This window comes from Halictus rubicundus, chromosome 6 (genome assembly GCF_050948215.1).
Source record: "Halictus rubicundus isolate RS-2024b chromosome 6, iyHalRubi1_principal, whole genome shotgun sequence".
NCBI lineage: Eukaryota > Metazoa > Arthropoda > Insecta > Hymenoptera > Halictidae > Halictus > Halictus rubicundus.
Genome location: NC_135154.1, coordinates 8,501,319 through 8,520,936, shown reverse-complemented (window position 1 = coordinate 8,520,936; position 19,618 = coordinate 8,501,319). Strand labels below are relative to the sequence as shown.

Below are 19,618 nucleotides of genomic sequence, written 5' to 3'. Positions count from 1 at the left end.
TCCAATAAATTAGCCGGCTCGCTTGAAACTACGCGGTAAAAGGTAACGAGTATTTTTTGAAAATCATCTGCCACGGTGAAAATAACATTTTGTTTACGAGAACATTCTTTTTCTAATTCTTTTTCCAATTAAATTTTTCACTATCAATTCTTCAACGACGAAGAAGAGATCATTCCAATAAATTATCCGGCTCGCTTAAAACTACGCGGTAAAAGGCAACGAGTATTTTTTGAAAATCATCTGCCACGGTGAAAATAACATTTTGTTTACGAGAACATTCTTTTTTTAATTCTTTTTCGAATTAAATTTTTCACCGCCAATTCTTCAACAACGAAGAAGAGATCATTCCAATAAATTATCCGGCTCGCTTAAAACTCCGCGATAAAAGGCAACGTTTTCTTATTAAAAATCATCTGCCAGGGTGAAAATAACATTTTCCGTGCAAGCGTTACCGATAATCGGAGAAAATCGAATCTTATTGTGCAAGAGCGGTTTAACGTTAATCAGCAGCCCCGATCACTTCACCGGGAAAACGATTTTAGCAAACGTTCGATGGAACGTAATTTCCGCGAGTTTTATGCGATCGCGCGGGAGCCGGGTATTGTTATTTCCCCGAGCGAAAGCACTCGAAGGAGTAATTCTGATTTACCGTGGAATTTAAAAAATTAATCTGCGATCGCTGGCGGGGCGGGAAAAAAGAGGTGAAAAACAAAGCGACTGTCCATTTTCGATAATACATCGAATAAAAGGAAAAAAAAAACACAAAAAAATATGCAACACGGTGGAAAATTCAACGCGTCTTCGATAGATAACTTCGGATTGATCGTGACGATCATCCGGCGCTATTATGTAAATTTATGTGCGAATAAAAAATCGGCCACGCGCGTACAAAACACGACGGCGAAACAAAAATGACCGTTCCCGGATGATATACGTCTCGTGTTTAATACTTATTTAAAGCCCTAACCGATTAAAACGAATCGGGCGCCCGCGGACAAAAAAATAAATCAAACTATTCAACGTTGGTCGGACGAGCTCGGAAAAAATTTATTAACGCGAATATATATCACGACGATTCCGCCCCGCTGATAAATGGCGTTTCGTCTATTGCCGGTGCGATATTTATTATTACCGAACAGTATCTGAATATTACCATGAAATTGAAAGGGATAATATAGAAATAGAAAATAACGTGCAATCAGCGGACGTTGGGAGTGTGTTGTCGTTAAAACGTTTGATTAATTTAACGCGCGATAGCCGCGTGCGAGGCGCCGGCTACTTTTTATAGCGGAATAAACATCGACGGTTAAAGGCAAGCGTCATCGATGATGCGACGTCAACGCGCGGTTTTGAAGGAAGTATTAAATTTTAATTAAAACGTGGTAACAACCACACTATTTCCCTCGCGTGAAATTTTTCAAGAAAAATCCTCGCGAGAAGGGTGGAAGGGGGGAAGCAATGAATTTACGCGTTATTTAATCAAAGAAGCCGCGTTCAACTATCATTTTCACTTCTTATCTCTTTATTTCGTCTTTACGCTCCTTATTCTTGGCAGTCAAGGTCGTAAGTAAAGGAGCAACCCTATTCGGCGTGCCGTGGAATATTTAATTAGTTTTTCCAGCCGACAGTCGCCGTCCATAAATGTTAATTGCAGATGAAGTAGTAATAAAAAGTCCCCCCCTGAGTCCTTGCCGGAGAGCTACCCTTCTCCCCCCCCCCCCACTCTTTCTCTCTCTTGCTCTCCCTTTGGCCCTTGATACTTACGACGCTTAACGAGTACCCGCAAACATTATCCAACGAAAACCACTATAGAGACATTTTTCCCTCGTTTACGGCCTCGCTGACATCTTGCTGTACGCAATTGCTAGATCCTCAATGTAAATCATTCCTCATCCGAATGGCTACCCCTTATCTTCCCGTAATTTCCCTCCCGACGGTCTCTTTATCTTTTCTTTCCTTTTTTCTTTTTTTCTCGGGACGCTCCCTTGGACTTCGGGTTTCGTGGTTCAACCCTTTCGGCACGAGTTAGACTCGTGTATCGATTGTTAACACGTTGTTTTAATTTGTTTACTTTCCATAATATTTTTGCATTGAGAAATGACATTCGCGTATAAAGTGGTAAATTGTTTAAGAAGAACAGTCTTTTGCGATTACGCTTAAATTAAATTGGATTTTTACACCGGAATCCTGAAAAGTACCGTGGCAGTCAATGCGTTAAAGTCGCAAACAAACAATTTAATTGTTTAGATACTAAAAAATCTGTAAATAATTTTCTCCGTATTCAATTCTTTGGTGAGCGATCCAATTTTCCGAGGAGAAAATTTTTCATATCTCAAAAAATTCACGCGCAGTCGCATAATCTTTCTGTCTTGGAATATCGAAAAGTATAATCTATCAGGCCTGCTCGCGATTGAAAAAATCGTGTGATTCGAAAATTCTTCTCAATTATTTCCCACTTCGGCCTCCATTTGGCCTATCATTTTTTCAATTGACAATAATCCGCGATAAAATTGTTTTCATAAAAACCCGCCAGGTACGGCGCGCGCAAACGTGTGAACAGTGCGAAATCGTTTTAGCATGAACGTTTTAGCAGTTTTACATGATGTATCGCCAATTTGAGAGTCCAAGTAAAAATATTGATACATTTAAAGTGGCGTGCATTTTTATTCTCTTTACGCGATTCATTTTGATGAAACGCAGTCAAAGGGCGTCACTTTAAAAACCCCGCCTGTAGATGAAATTTTGAAAACCGATTCAACGGGAATATTATAACAATGTTACACATACATTACTTGAAACTTATGTCCTGAACAAAAACTCACGCTTTCGTGGCTACATTTTTCCAAATAATTTCCAGTTTGGAAATGATGCAGAGTTTCATGCACTAAAATCTCCAAAATCTAGTCTGCAAGTATATTAAATTATGAAAATTATAATTATTAGATATTATTATCATAAATTATTATTATATTATCTTTTTTTCGTATCCAATATTATGTTATTACTTGCACCATCTACGATTAGACTGCGGCTGTTCATGCATTTGCGGCATGTGCAATGAAATGTGCAAAAGCATTTGTATCATTAACCCTCCGTATGCCGGGGTCATTCGTGACCCACAGCGGTGGAGATACGCTCGATTTCAGCTAAATTTTAAGCTCAATTTTATTCCGATATAAGACGACTCTTTTCATTTCGAAATAAGAAAATCGCTGTTCCCTCTTCTTCTTCTTCATCCGAAATAGGACGACAGCCGGTCCCGAGCCGTCGCCTTATATCGAAAGAAACCGAAACATCGCAGGAGTCCGAGGGTTAAAAATTAATAAAATTTTTCTGTTTAGGTTTCCTTCTGTACGCCGAAGGAGAGGACACGCGAATCCTTTTTCCGAATAAATAAAAATCCTAAAGTGTAATCAAGAACCATCGCAGAACACCGCAGAAAACACACAAACACACACGCGCGCAGTGTTAAATAGGGGAAAAACCGTGGAAGAGGGGAGGGAATATTTCGGGAAAAAGTTTGAACCGTGGAATCGACGGGTGTAAAGCGATTAATTAGAGTCTCGCAAACGGTTGATTCGCCGAGCGGCTGAGAAAACCCGAAGTTTCGGCGTCGTCGGGTGTTGTCAACGCTTTTAGGCTATCCCGGCGAGCACGAAATTGTGGAAAAATCGTTTGAAGCTGCGACGAGAGGAGAAGACAGCCGAGAAAAATCAGTGACGATCCTCGCTGGGCGATAGAAGGACGGGGATGGCCAGAGGGGTCGTACCAGCAAAGGCAGAAAGAACGGAATTTAATTAAGTAAAATTACTGTCGCGCGAAGAGGCGAGAAGCAAACGGGACGAGGGGCCGGGGGTTGGATAGAGAGAGAGAGAGAGAGAGAGAGAGAGAGAGGGAGGGAGGGAGGGAGAGAACGGCTGCAGGAAAGGGGATGCAGGATGTCGGACGAGAAGGTGGCGATGCAAGACGTTACATGGGGAACCAGGAGCAGGGACTGGCATAATGATCTTATCCCTCGATGAAAACGTAGTAATAGAAAGTAAACGAATTCAAGCCAGCCGGAAGCGCCCGGCTCTCTCTCTCTCTCTCTCTTGCAGCTCTCTTTATGGTCGCGGCGTATCGGTAACGTATCGCTTTAATACTCCGAGTCGCTTGACAAGTATTGCCCTGTGCCCGAAAAATACCAAACTTTGCGAGAAACTATATGCTTTAAAATTTTCTTCATAATTCCAAACCGAATCTAACATCGTTTACAATTCCTATTAGGAATTCTTAGAAATTATTAGGTATTCTATGACAATTTTTGCCATATAAACTGTATGGGAAAAATTCCAATTTTTTCGAATAATACGACAATTAACGAATGTCAATTGTATGTAACCGTGACCATTTCTGCCAAGATGTCGTCCCCAGTTCGATATAGTAACCTTCGCGTATAATTTGTAAAATAAATTTAAACGAACATAAAATAAAACATTATAGAAAAATGAGTGATTCCAGGAGAAACGCGTTAAACGCGCGATGAAGAAAAGGTGTTTCGAGGATCGTCGGAATTGCCCTCTACGTTTCGACCAAAGTAAAACCAGGAACGCGTTCATCCTGCAGGATCCATGCAATCACACGGAACGGCCATTTACGCCGCGCTTATGAAAAATAATACCTCCGTTCTGAGGAGGATCCTTGTCGTTCCGGCGGCAACGATGATCTAGGAGAACGAGAAAGCTCGAAACGAGTCATTGTTCTTGCCTTTGAAATTCCATTCCCGCGGCTGACGTCGTCGGGTGCACCTTGCCGGCGAAACAAGCGAATGCATAATTTAGGGGCTTCTCGAACAAAAAGCTTCACACGTAATATGAAATGTTCTTAAATCAAGAGGCGGATCTTCCTTCGCGCGTTTACGAGATTAAATCGCATACTCGGTGCATTTCTTTTAGCTTACATTTCTTACTGTTGCGAGTTCGGTTCCAAATCGATTGCGATTCCAAAAACATTCTCTGAGAATAAAATTTGCAGAACGGTACGTTTAATCGAGTGGATGTAATTTTTTACATAAAATACCTATGGCTCTGTAAAATATCTCCATCTGGGGGGAAACATTATTTTCATGAAAAATGTAATATTAGCTCTAACAATTTTCTAGCTCTATCTAAAAATTTGCAATTCGCTTGATCAGTTGGGAAAAATATAGTTAAAACAGCTGCATCTGGGGGAAAAATTATTTTCATGAAAAATGTAATATTTGCCCTAACAATTTTCTAGCTCTGCCTAAAAAATTACAATACTCTTAATCAGTTGGGAAAAATATAGTTCCAATATCTGGGGGAAACATTATTTTCATGAAAAATGTAATATTAGCTCTAACAATTTTCTAGCTCTATCTAAAAAATTACAATACGCTTAATCAGTTGTGAAAAATATAGTTCAAACATCTGCATCTATGGGCAACATTATTTTCACGAAAAATGTAATATTTGCCCTAACAATTTTCTAGCTCTATCTAAAAAATTGCAATACGCTTGATCAGTGATAAACTTTCATAAAATTGTGCAACATTTGTGTAAAAATGTCCATTAATTAGCTTCCAGCAGCTACATTGGCTGCATCAAATTCAGTTGATATCCGTGTGATGCAAAGAGTGATAAAATTCAACATTTTCTATTTTCCATCGTGAAATAAACGACTTCGAGTTTGCAGAACTTTTATGGCAGCCGGTTTGCCGGTGAACGTGCTAATGTTGCGCAAGTATGCGAACGGTAGAGCGATCGTTGTCACGCATTACCCGTCGGAAACCGGCCTCGAGATATCTGTCGGAAGTGCAAGCTTGTTTGCGATCGGTCTTGTTACATTTGTAGACACGAAGATGAGCATAGCTCGTTGGCTTAGTCTGTGCAAACGCGCAAGTCGATCTTATAGCTGGATTTCGGGGATCGATGGACCACTCTAAGCCCTGGGAATTGCGGAAATTAACAGAGCAATCGATATTCTTGTCTCAATATATCGGTTCGATGATGTGATCCAAGGATCGATCGTTTGTTAGACGGTTGTCCGTTGCTCGTCCGCTTGATCGTTAACGCCGGGTGCAAACCGCGATCCTTTTTCCTCATATTTTCGCATATTTTTCACAATCGCGGTGGCTACCTCGTTATAGCGAGGTCAGCGAGATTTTATCATCGGAACCAAAACTCTCCTTGGTTCAGCTATTCTCTTTAAGTTTTAAATTTTGGCCTTTGTAAAATGAGCTCTATCTACATCTGTCATCTATCTCTAAATCCCTAGTTAATAATTTTTGTTCCCCACTGAGGATTTTTACGCAAAACTTAAATTTTCAATTACGAGAAACAGGGGCCAAGCAAAGAGCTCTTTCTTTGCAAATAATTGCAAATGAAACATTTTCCGTATCAATTGCAGAAAATCCAAATAAAAAGTTCTTTTCTTGACCGAATCTTTTTTAAATCTCTCAGCAATATTTCAGCTAAAATATCTCCTAAACTAATCATTTTCTCGACATTGGTTAATACTTGCTTTCTTTATTTTAATAAACAATAAAACAAAATGGGAACCGGGTGTAAGTGTCGAACGCTTAGGTTAATTTAGATCCGCACAAGACCAAGTCTTGTCAAACATTGTGGAGAATAAAACGTATAAGCATCGATTGGCGCATGAAAAATATACGTTCTCGACGTGTCCATAAAAACTGTACGTAATTACGTAAATTAGGGTGGTAATGTCTGGTGAGACACCCTGTATAGCACTATTTCGATAACTATAGAGTATGATCCATGGAAAATTCTGAAAACGAAGGAAGCAAGGGACCAGAGAGGTATAGTTGACGCCGAACGGAACAAAGGAGTGAAAGTTTAGTTGAACGAGCCTAACGAGAGGGTTAATGAGTGTTGTCGATTGGGGATGGTATGCGGCGTTAATGAAGATGGCTGGTAGGCCTACCTTGGTCGAATACAAGGCAGCGGGTGGTCTTGGCAGCGAGTCCCGGGGGCAGAGCGAATCTGTAGGCTGGGCCCAGCGACAACCCTAACCCCAGCCCGAGCGCCTCCGCGCCGCATCGGCCCCCGAACACAGGCCCCACTAGAATCACCCACATAACAACGGTCATCAGTCATCGTCATCATCAATACAATACATGTTATATATAGATTAGTACAAGGTTCATGCAAATTCTCTCCTTTGGCGCAGTTAATAACAATCGCGTTGCTCGTGTAGACACGAGGCCTTTCGTCTTAAACCTCCGGAGGGCGGGTCCGGTCGGACCCAGTGTTATAAAAGTTCCATCTGAATTCGAAGTTTTCTGTAGCCAATTCTAGTCATTTGTTCATTGGATCCAAGAAGGACCGAATATGAACAAGTGAAAACAAGAAATGTATGAAAAAATTATGCTCAACACTCGAACGGATGTACGGTAAAGTCTCGATCTAAGCCGAACGAAGCTACACGATTTTAGTTGGCTGCCCCCAGAAATTCGAGCTGCCTCGGTCGCCGATAAAAAACGTAAAGATGGCGCCGTAATATCGGTGTGACTACTAATCCAATTACAAAACTTCCTTATTCTGCGTCATTTTTTTATGGGACTTTTGCCAACTTATTTATGGCATTTTGCCGATTAAAATGACACTAAACACGATATAATTTGAACTGAATTTAGTAGTTCAATAGACATTTACACGGGCTGTCCTTTTCTACGTTCGTTAAGGTCGTCGCGGTCACAAGAAAATAGTAGTCCTACACGATCTATGTCACATCATGGACCCGAGTATTCGGCTTAGATCAAGACTTTACTGTAATAAAATTTAACCCAAAGTCGTCAAAATCACCGGCCCTGCGAGGATTAAGATCCTCAATCTAGATCACCAATCTCGATCAAAATTAACTGCTGCAAAGAAATCTGCATATTCCAAGTTTCGAAATTTCTTTATTCAACTACGATAAACAATAAATAAAATTACTTAGTATTACTACAAAATTATTCTCTAATGCTCCATTTCATTTCTAATACTCATCTCGAATATTAATATTTTAATCACCGGCGGATTTTCGAAATCGAACGTACACGCGTGTGCGCTCCTGTTTTGACACTGAGTACTAATTGCACGGTCGTAATAAAGAATACCCTCGACGTCGAAATTGGAAATTAGAAGCCGACGGTGAAAAGCGGGCTCCGCCTCTTCAACGACGCGGCCGAACAAGATGAAACGGACAGATTACGATATCGCTCCGAAGAGTATTGAACGTATGATGTTTTTATCCAGCTCGTCGTCTTTCGAAGCTCGCATTATTACGGTCAAATATAGAGACAGCATTGTCGTTACGTTCCGCGCGGATTATATTGGTTTTTAGTATGTAGGCAGCACGTGGCGGTCGGTTGTCTATCAAAGACCCTTCCTGTATCTGATCCAGCTTAAATTCATATTCATTGGATGAAAGCTATAAACGAATGCCGCGCGCCCGCGTGCTCGTCCGTTATTGATACGTAAAAATGTCATTTTCATTACAGTGACCGCGTAATTTTCAGGGTCATCAAAGCGACGTGCGTGACACCGGGCAATATTGAAAGATTAGTCGAGTCGAAATGGTAGAAAATTAATCGCGAAAAATTAACTGAAAAGGAATAACGAAAACTGATCTAACCCGAGTACCGTGCGTCCCCCGATTAAATGAACCGACAAAATTATATTTTGATTAATCTGCTGGAATAAAGAAAGCTGTAATCCGCGAGCCACAGCTTCCGGTGTATTGTTTTTTTTCGCGAGCAATTTCTCCGCGGGATTACAAAGGAGAAAATACTAGAAGTAGCGAGGAGCGGCACGCAGCGCCTAAGTCACAATCTAAATTCATGCTCGGGGAGGGTAAATGCATCGAGTGTAATGTCGGAGGCTGAACGCGGCTTTTAAATTCGGCCTTTGAGATGCAGAGTACGGAGGCGCGCGTTCTTTTCAAGACCTTTGACTTCAGGAGCTTACACGCTGATTAAGACACCCGATACAATTAGGCGGCGAAAAGAACCTCAAAAGACGCCTCTCTTTACCTGTCTACCCCCCACCACCCTCTCCCCCGACCCCTCCATAACGTCCCGTGCCGGATGTAGACGCTTAACCGGTGCCACGAAACACTGGGGTGGTTTTCTCTTCGTTGCCGAAGAAATTCGACGAGCAGCTCCCTGTTTGAAAACTCATTTCGCACGACGACAGATACCGTTCTCGTCGGAAAAAATGTATTTCTTTGTTAAAGAGCGGTAATCCACAATTTAGTTAATTAGAGACACGTCGACTGTTCAGGGAACGCAATCAGGTTTGTTGTCGACGGGGGCTTCTTCGTGCGACCGTGAAGCAAACGGATGATTGATAATTTGTGTAGGTATTATATTTTATATTTCTGTAGAATAGTCTAAAAATTGGCAATCCCCACCCGGAGCATTTTTCAGATATTTACGAATTTTAGTTTCCCAATATTTGAGGTGGAAATCTCAACTAACAGTACTAATGATAATAATTAAAATAATTAATAGCGATACTATAGTACTCATTTCAATTAATATTTTCGTAGACAGTGACTTGTTCTAAAGTTCTAGCAATTTTACAATAACTTCGGAAATGTTGGTAATTGAATAACTGTTGCTCAGAATACGTAATGGGAAACATACTCTTTTATAATATATTACAATAATTCGTAGGCAGCAGAATGTTTCGCAATTTCTCAAAATTCATTTAACATTTCATTTCATAAAACAAAAGGCTAACAACCGTTTCATCAAGCCTCCAGCCACAAAACTGCACGCTACAATTAAAAAGACATTACAGTTCAGTACGATTGACATAATCACGTTCCACTGATAAGAGTCAACTTTTAAAAAATCTATCCAATCCTCTCGAATCACCAAACCGGTTAAACAATCATTCAGTGGATCCTCTCAAAAATATATGAGAAATACAGTTCTCCTATAAAACCTCCAACGTCGGAATAAACAATGACATACTCCCAACTGTAGCCAGACACAATACAATACAATACAATAGTTTGATCTAAATAGGTACTCAGCATAAACTTTAAACTTTCTCAAAAACTCCACTAAATCCTTCCGAATCACCAATTCAATAATACACAAAAACACAAGAAGCCATGGACTGCCCCATAAACCTACCACCATCATAAAAAAACCTCTGCTCCCATTGCAGCCAATTATGTAGCATTCGACCAACAAGAATTCGTCCTTTTACCAGACAAATCTTTTGCAAAAGTGTGTTCCAAACATCCATGATCCAGTTAGGCAATTGTCCACTAGATCTCCCCAAAAATACAAGAAACCATCACAGATCGACTCCCCCATAAACCTACCACCATCAGAAAAATCTTTTGCAGAAGTGTGTTCCAAACATCCATGATCCAGTTAGGCAATTTTCTACTAGATCTCAAAATATACAAGACGCCATCAAAATTGGACTCCCCCATAAACCTTCCATCATGCGAAGAACCCTGAGCTCCCATTGCAGTCAATTATGCAGCATTCGACCAACAAGAATTTCTCTTTCTACCAGGCGAATCTTTTGCAAAAGTGTGTTCCTTTTGCAAAAGAGAATTGTCCACTAGATCTTCCCAAAAAGTACAAGAAGCCATCACAAATCGACTGTCCCATAAACCTTCCATCATGAGAAGAACCCTGAACTGCCACTGCAGCCACACATACATACAACTCCTTGCGTTAGCCAAAGTGAATTCACCTGTTGGCCAGGTGAGTCCTTCACGGTGTGTTCGATATAGTCATATGCACTTAGGTTGAACACAAACTTTGAGAAAAATCCCCTAGGACTGCACTGAATCCTTACGAATCAGCAAATCGATAAAACTACAAGAAGCCATCACAGTTCGACTCCTCCATAAACCTTCCATCATGAGAAGAACCCTGAGCTTCCACTGCAACCACGTATACAACTCCTTGCGTTAGCCAAATAGAATTCACCTGTTAGCCAGGTGAGTTCTTCAAGGCGTGTTCGATACAGTTATATTCACTTAGGAAAAAAACTTTCACTTTGAGAAAAATCCTCTAGAACTGCACTGAATCCTTTCGAATCAGTAAATCGATAAAACTACAAGAAGCCATCACAGTTCGACTCCCCCATAAACCTTGCAGCATCAGAAGAACCCGTAGCTGCTACTGCAGCCATAATACAGTATTTAGCCATCAGCCATTCCGTTTTTCTTGCGAGACAAGCTTCCCGCGCACGGCAAAAGAGTTGGGTCAAAAATCGGCGTGGTTTTCGCCCGGCAAGAAAAGTCGTAGGGTGGCGAAGAGCAGCAACGGACAGGGTGATGCAGGGTGTCAGAAATAGCCGAGGCGAGGAGTTGGCGTAGAAAGCGAATCAGCTAACAGTGCAAACAGGCTACGGAACGTCAGTCGAAGCTGAAGCAGCAGAAACAGTAGCAGCAGCAGCAGCAGCAGCAGCAGCGAGTCTCGCTTTCTCGATGAATTATTCAAGGCTTCTTGATCCGGTCTCTCAGCCGTATAAACCGACAGACGGATTCCCGTCCTCTCAATCGACCAGCTACCGATTTTTTCCTTCTCCCCAGTTCCCAATCCCCCTGTCCCCATCCCGGGAGCAGTTCTTTCCCTACTCGCGAGTATGTTGACCAGATTAAGATCGCAGGATCGACTGTCAGCTGCCGTGATCATGATGCGCAACAATCGGATGCCTCGGAATCGTCTCGTGCACCATGTTAGGCCGGTCTCCTGTTTCCCGTTGTTTCCCCGGTTCTTCTTCTTCTTCTTCTTCTTCTACTCTTCTTGCACCGCCTTTTTCTTCAGCTTCGCCTCCCCACCTCGCCCTCCATTTACGTAGACGTCCCAGACACCGTCGTCTATCCACCGCGAGATGATCCGTCGTCCTCCTCGCAAGAAATTGGACACTCCCCCCGGGGGAATGCGGAGACTTTGTTGCGGGTAATTGTTACATAAAACGCGTTTTGTTTGCCGCGACGACTGCTGCACCCGATCCTCTTCTACACGGATCCGCAGGAGAGATCGACGCACCGATCACTATTGTGCGACAGGTTTTAACGCGTTGCCCACTCTCACGGTTCTTTCGAGGTCTAGGCCCACGCCGGAGTCATTTCCACCATTTTCTCATTTTTACTCAAGCCGATATTTCCGTTTCCTTCGATATAAGGCGACGGCTCGGGACCGGCTTTCGTCGTATTACGGATGAAGAAGAAAAATGCTTATTTCGAAATGAAAAGCGTCATCTTTATAATATTGTACATATTCACGGTCACTCGAGCTTATCCCCATCGCGACGGGTCACCAATGACCCTCCGGCAGAGCATACCGAGGATTAACACCGACTTTTCACTCTTTCACTCTTTGGCACTCTCTAGATTCAAACTATTAGGCTGCGACGTATGAAATCTCCCATTTTTATTCATCAGTATCTTAAACTGCGTTTTATTTAAAAAATCTTCCAATCCGCTGGAACATTTTGTTTAAACATTTCTTCCCAGAAAACGTTTTACAAAGTCTGTACACTTATACTGTACCGCAAGGGACAGGAATCTACTATACAGGGTGTCCAAATATTACAATTTTATCACATTTTTGGTACTCAATGTCGCCCGAAGGTCATGACTCAAAACATATTCGAATGTATTTCTTTCACCGGCTACGAGGAATAAGTTTTCCCGATAAAAAATAAGAAATCTATCCAATCTGTCCAACTGTACGAAGTTCGATGCCATTTGACTTATGCCATAAATATTTGTTGTCCAATTGGAAAGAAGACGGGTGGCTTCATTTCGCTGAGACACCCTGTATGGTTTCAGGGTTTTGTACTTGATCTATGCAGCATCTAGCGACCGCGTCTTGGAAAGTTCGTTTGAAATAAGATTGGGGGTGGAGGACGAGATTAAAAAATTCCATGGTTATTAGAAAGATGTAACGATGCGAACGATTCGAGCGTGTTGCAGGTGCACGATACACCAGGAGAGGTGAGTGCGTGTACGAAGGGACGGGATCACTCTCTCGCAAGAATGAGCAATGCGCCGAGGAAAGGGGGAGAGCTCAGTTACTGTAAAACAGAAGAAGTGGTAGAAGACGAGACGTTCAGACATGGGTACTCGAGAGTGGATTGTGTTGCGGCAACTTAGCTGGTTCAGTTCCCGGCGTGAGATCCAACGCTGCGAGCACGAGATCCAGCTGGAAAAACGGGGAACGGAGCGACGCAACCCGCAGCCAGAGATCCCGGGAACCATAAGATCGATATCGAATCGTTCACCGGCTAATACTTCTAATTAGAGAAACTTCCGCGATGCGGTTTCCAAAGTAATCTCTTTGCAACCGATTTTAACGCTCCACGGGATTGAAGAAACAACGATCTATATCACCGACAAACTGTCGATTATTGAATTCCTGTGACTAGACTATAAGGTGCAATTAAATTTGCTGCACAGAATTAACACTAAACCTACCAAGCGTTAACAGTGTCTGGTAAATATTGCCTTATAAAACTGTATTGAGATTTTCTGTATTTTTCCAATAGAATAAATGCTTGGACAAGGAAATTTATTCCACTATTTTCCATAAAGGAATTTTTATAGTTTCAATAATTGTAAAATATGAAACCGGACACTGAATTATAACCGAAAGATTTTTCTGTAAGAAATTAGAGTAAAAAGAGATTTAATTCCACTGTATATTTTATTGCGAACTTCACTTTTGAATTTAATATGCATTTATAAACAGTCTGTTTAAAACATTCCGAATTCCGTAATAGGAAGATTTTAAAAAATCATTTATACGATACGCATTTTTATACAATTTTGTACCTTAAAAATATACATGTAAGTTACGAACGAATGAGATATAAACAAGTATGATATTTTGATAATCCGGCAAGCCCCGAAACAGGCAATAATAACTAAAGAAGCGATAATGCTGAATTATAATTTAAGTACAATTTAAATTGTAATTTGAAAATCTACGGAACGTTTACGGGCTTATATTTCACCTTCGAATAAAAAGTAAATTATTATTTCGCGTTCGTTTCATTACTCAAGTTAATGCATTTAATATTTACATTTGATGGATCATTAAATCCGAATACTTGTTAATGTAATTTTTACTGTTTATTCGCCCGTAAATTGTATTTCGATGGAACATGTTTTCAGTACGTTCATCATACGAATCATTACGTTTCGGCAAATGTATCATAGTTGCACACAAAAATGATGATAAAGAAAATATATTTAAGCTCCATTATGGTTATAAATAATTCTGAACGTTTCGATAACTGTGTATCTGAATCTTGTATAAACAACACTAACTTGCTTTAAAATGAAGGTGAACAACAATGTTTATACAACGTTTTTTGTATAAAACTAATTACAAGTATTTTGTTTCATTCTTAAAAAATCTGAAGTATTTTGTGCTACTTGAAAAAAAAAGTTTGTTTTCATCCTCTGACTAAAGCGTTTTAGAGTGCTCTTGAAACCATAAGCATTTTGCTGTGCGATATTCGCATGGCAATCGTTGTGACTGGCTAAACTAATTCGCAATCAAATTGTTGCTGCAGTGAAAGCAGTGAAAGCGCACTGTTAAGAACGGAAAAGCGTCGAAATATATCCAGATATTTAAAAGTCAGCTCATTAAAATGATTGGAAAAAGAAATAAATGTCCACGCAGCTCGTGCGTCCTGCAATTAACGGAGCCAATTTTGATTTTGCACAAAAATCCGCAATCTACCGATTTCTTGAGCCTACACATATACTATTACTCGCAATAATATTCGGACATTTTCAAAAAGACGGTAATTTGTTCAATATTGGATCATACAACTTTTTTTTAAAAAGATAGAACAATTAGTTTACTGCATGACCCCAAAAAGAAATTTGGAAAACAAAAATTGCAATTGGTCGGGAGTGCAGAGAAAATACTGAAAGTTGTTTTCCACAACTTTTTGGGGTTTATATTGAAAATTTAAAAAATTCATTTTTGTGTCAGTTATATTCCGGAAATTTGATCGAAATCGGTTGATGCAGAAAAAAACGCTAGAAAGAAATAAAAAATCTTTAGATTTATTGCAGTTAGATTCTGAAAAAGTGCAATTTTCACCAACTGTTCATGTTAGCCGATTTTGATAAACTTTCCAAAATGTATATAATCTACTTGGGTCCAGGAAACGTAATTTTTAAATTTTCAGTATATGCCCACACAAAAAAGTTGTAGGAAACAACGTTTAGCATTCCCTCCCTCCCGATTAGAATTTTTCAAAAATTTGTTTTTCACGTCACGTAATAAGCTAATAAAAATCCCAGTCGCCTGACCGGTTGTTAAAAAAGTCCTAGTCTTTTGCTAGAATATTATTGCAAACGACTGAACGTCTTTCGCAGTGAATGGGTCGAAGATCACACGGAAACTGTTATGGTCGTTCGCGCATTTCCGTTGTTGTTCCTTTCAGAAAAATGAGTCGCTGTCGAGCGTTCGACGGCCCGTAGTGTTAAACAGATTAGGTCGATGATTCGACGCAGGGCATCGTCGAGTAACAAAATGCCGAACGGTATTAGTATTTCGATTAGTTCAAAGTTAGAATAGCGGAATGAAGAAGAGAAAGGTGGACGAGAGCAGTCGAAGCTGTTGGATGATAATCGACGTCGATTTTCACCGTAACAGCCGGCGTGTATCGATTGTGGAAAGACTAATGGCCAGCGTGGTTAACCGTATTATCCCACGGCGGAAGTCCGCCAGTTCAAACGGGGACATAAATAGCGGCGGTTCCCGAATCGTCTGTTTCAATATTAGTTTAACAATCACGGCTACAGGATCCGCGCCGATACGTCGCGCACACTGCCGACCAATACGCGATATGAAAATATACGCCGGAAGGAATTGTTGAAACAAAATTCCTCCCTTTAGGATTCCACTCGCCATCTTTGACGAAACATTTTCACAAACGATCCATTTTTCACCGGACTTCAAAACTTTATACCAAACTCAAATCAATCCGAGATTAATCCATGATTCATCCAAGATTTGCCCGTGTTTAATTTTTATCGAAAAATCCGTGAAAACGTTTAAATTTTATTCAACAAGATATCACTGGCAATCTTAGGAAATTCCGTGCAGCAGAAAATTGAATCGCAGCTTGCGCAAAGCGTGCGGGAGCACACAGGAATATTAATAATGACTGTCGAGACCGAAATTTCGGAAGAATCGCGGTCACCGAAAATTTCCATGCATAGAGGGCTCCTTCGAATCAACCCCTCCATATTGCGGATACCCGCGGACGGCCGGGAAGGTTCCCGGATTCTTTATTAATTTTACAACTTTTTCATAAAGCAACGAGCCTCCTATCTGATATACTCGCGCGCATAGTTCGGTGAATATTGGCTGGGCGAGTCTTGCGAGAAGGTCCGGCTTTGCCGTGCGGGTTCTGGTCAGCCGGAGTTTCCCCGGTTTTTGATCGAAATTCCCAAGATTTTTCAGCCTCCTAATTTCTGGGGAACCCGGCAGATTGCCGATCGAGCGAAAACGAGAGTCGACGGAGGATGGCTCGAAGTTTCTCAGGGCGTTCAAGTTTCACGGTGGTTGATATTTCATACAGAGTCTGCGACCGGGTACCCCTTTCGTCGCGTCGACCTGTTCGGAACCTAACGTCACCTACATTGTTCCCGTATTATTACTACGTGTCCTCCGCCGGTCTATACCCCATTGAGTAAAGTGTGGTTTTGCGTCCGGCTGTAAGCGTTCGACCGTAAACCTTCCCTCCGTTCCTCTCGCAATTTCACTTTCGTTTCTAACGTCTAAAAAATGTTCAATTCCTACGGTAATACCTCACTTTCACCTGTTTTATATAAAAAAAAAAGGTCGGCAGGTCGAGCGAAACGATAATTCGTTCGAATAAAAATTAGCTCCGGCGATTTGATCTTGCGTCGACAGGGTCCGAGAAGCACCTAGGCCCGGAGCGCGCGAACAATCGCTTGGATTAGGCGCGGGTATCATTAGCGTCGTAGCGATACACGGAAGAATTTCGGTGGGCCCCGTGGAGCCCGAGGGAGCCTATGGAAACGACCGGTGAAGTAAGCTCTCCGCGGTGTCGCCGAGGACAACCGGAGAAAATACAGGCGAAGTCAAACACAGGCCGGCAGTGTCCTCTTTTGCATTAAACGCGCATTCCGTGGCGAGCGATTAAGACCTAAGAGAAACCGCTTGTCCGAACGCGCCGTGGCCCCGAACCCAAGGGACGAATGAATGTCCTTATTGTGCTACCGTGAGAACTCCAGGCACGCGCTTCTCACCGTGAATTCGATATAATTAAATAAATTATACCGGGCCCGCGCTTGAATCGCTTCCACGCGATCTTCTCTTTCTTCCACGCCGTTGAACACACGCGGATGTTCCTCGATGGGAATACCACCGTTTCTCCAGCGTCTGGTCGCTGCGCGTCGAGCTTGCGCTCGTCGCCTGCTTGCGCAATACCCTCTCTTACGTTTTTACTTGACCCTTCGGGAACGACGCGCGGTCGACGATTTTTCTTACTCGAGGCACTAACGTCCGAGTGTAACTTGAAAATCGAGGGTCGGAAATGAAGAGAGGTATGATTATTGGAATTTTAATCATTTATTTGAATTTTCGTAGCTGTGAATTCACCCCTTGTACTGTAATATCGAGTCAGACTCTTGGTGAAGACTTCCAACAAAATTTTCTAAATATATATATATATACTATTAATTCCCTTTAACTTGAAATGAAATTCAATATTTAGCCATTTAGCCATTTTTAGGGCACGTGGTTATACAATAAATATAAATTTTCTATTTTTCCTAGTAGATTATAGGCATCAAGGAATAGGCACCAAGGGGTTAAATCGAGAAAAAAAATTATCAGCCACAGATATGAACGAATCAAATTACACAATTTTCAATTTATGAAATTGATAAAATAATTCTTTTTGAAAAGACCTGGGCCTAGGCATAGGCCTAGAACTCGCAGGAGTCCGAGGGTTAATTAAAAATAAGTAATAATAAAAATATCGAATAGTAAAATAGCTTCGCACGTATGCTTTTGATTATTATTATATATTTTTTTTTTTAAATTTCGTATTTTGAGAAGACCTAGGTCTAGACATAGGCCTAGAACTCGCAGGAGTCCGAGGGTTAATTCAAAATAAGTAATAAGAAAATAATGAAAATATTGAATAGTAAAATATAGCAAAAAATGTATAAATTGTATATATAGTAAAAGTTTTATATAGTTTTATGTAGTAAAAGATTATATATAATAGTAAAAGTATTGAATAGTAAAATAGCTTCACACGCATGCTTTCGATTATTGTTATATATTTTGCAAAAATTAAATTATGAAATGAATTTGAATCTGATGATGATGCCCGTGGAATTTTTGATTGAAATCGTTCGTAAAGTTATTGCAATATTGCGGATCGGAAGAAATGATATCGGAAGGGATGGTATAAAATCATTGACACTTGGCCGGTTTAAAAATATGCCACGGCGTCGTGTTACTTTTCTCCAACTCATGTTACTTTCAGCATTTACGTATAACAAACTATCCGTAAACCTGACGTATCGTGAGACTGAAAAACTGTCGAGCAGGTAATTCGAGAAGAGAAACCATATTGCATACCCTGGTCACTATAGTATCGCTAAAACAGTTTCCTTATGTCACCGATGACAATTAAAGAGTCCTGTTATTAACATTCTTTCCCGAGGAATATCCGTCCGATGAATATTTACGCGGAAACATACTGATGCGAAACTGCATTTGGAATCCATTAGAAAAATTTATTTTTGAAATTCTCAAAAAAAAGTGAGGCATTACGTTAACATTTCTTTAAATTCATCAGTGTCGTGTGATTCTATTTTATTCAACAAGAAGCCTTGAAGAACATTGTAATATTCAATTATCAATTATTAACAACATAATTTGTAATTTGTGTAATACCTACACAATTTTCCTAATGCAAATGAATGAAAAATTTCATTTCTGAGTAAAACTGCACATATTGACGGTCGCTCGAGCTTGTCCCCACCGCTACGGGTCAGGAATGACCCCGGCATGGCATAAGGAGGGTGAATAGATTGCGATTCTTTATGCAAAATAAATATTTTCTAGATTAAACATAAGAAACAGAAGTAAATATATTTTCTATTAATAATTTGAGTAAGTCTCGGATAATACAAAAATGTCCCTAAATTCTAATATCTTTTTAATTTTGCGTTTCACCTATTCATTTTCGTCGGAGAATTAATCGTTAATATAATATAGTTTTTGATGTTTTCGACAATAGGGAACCGTGATATGTTTGAAGAGCAGTTCGCCTAATCTGTAAGGCTTAGACGACAAGAAAATGGGACAAAGATCGAATTCCAGAAGAGCAATAAGAGCGGAAGAAGAATCGAAGAAAGTTGGGGCTAGTTTGCGCGAACGAATTGGCGGAAATGCTGAGCTTTATCGCGAATTTCGTACAAAATGGTAGAGAACAAGCTGTCTGCTAATGCTTGTGTAATCCCATAAGCGGCATAAGTCCCGATGACTGGTCGGAATAATACCGATAGGCCGTTCCACCCTCTTCGCTTTGCTCGATATATCCGCCTGCCTACTGTCCCG

At 40.7% G+C, this 19,618-nt stretch overlaps 1 protein-coding gene across 4 annotated transcripts in view; it reads right to left on the bottom strand.

Moving 5' to 3' along the window:
- LOC143355188 (E3 ubiquitin-protein ligase Rnf220) overlaps positions 1 to 19,618 on the bottom strand; it is a 211,016-nt gene that overhangs the window by 139,361 nt on the left and 52,037 nt on the right. For 3 of the 4 annotated variants that reach the window (XM_076789803.1, XM_076789802.1, XM_076789801.1), the window contains exon 4: positions 6,946 to 7,083. The exons of the other annotated variant lie outside the window; for it this stretch is intronic. In XM_076789803.1, the coding sequence (XP_076645918.1) occupies positions 6,946 to 7,083 (138 nt within the window). The remainder of the gene's footprint in view (positions 1 to 6,945; positions 7,084 to 19,618) is intronic. 4 annotated transcript variants of the gene reach the window in all.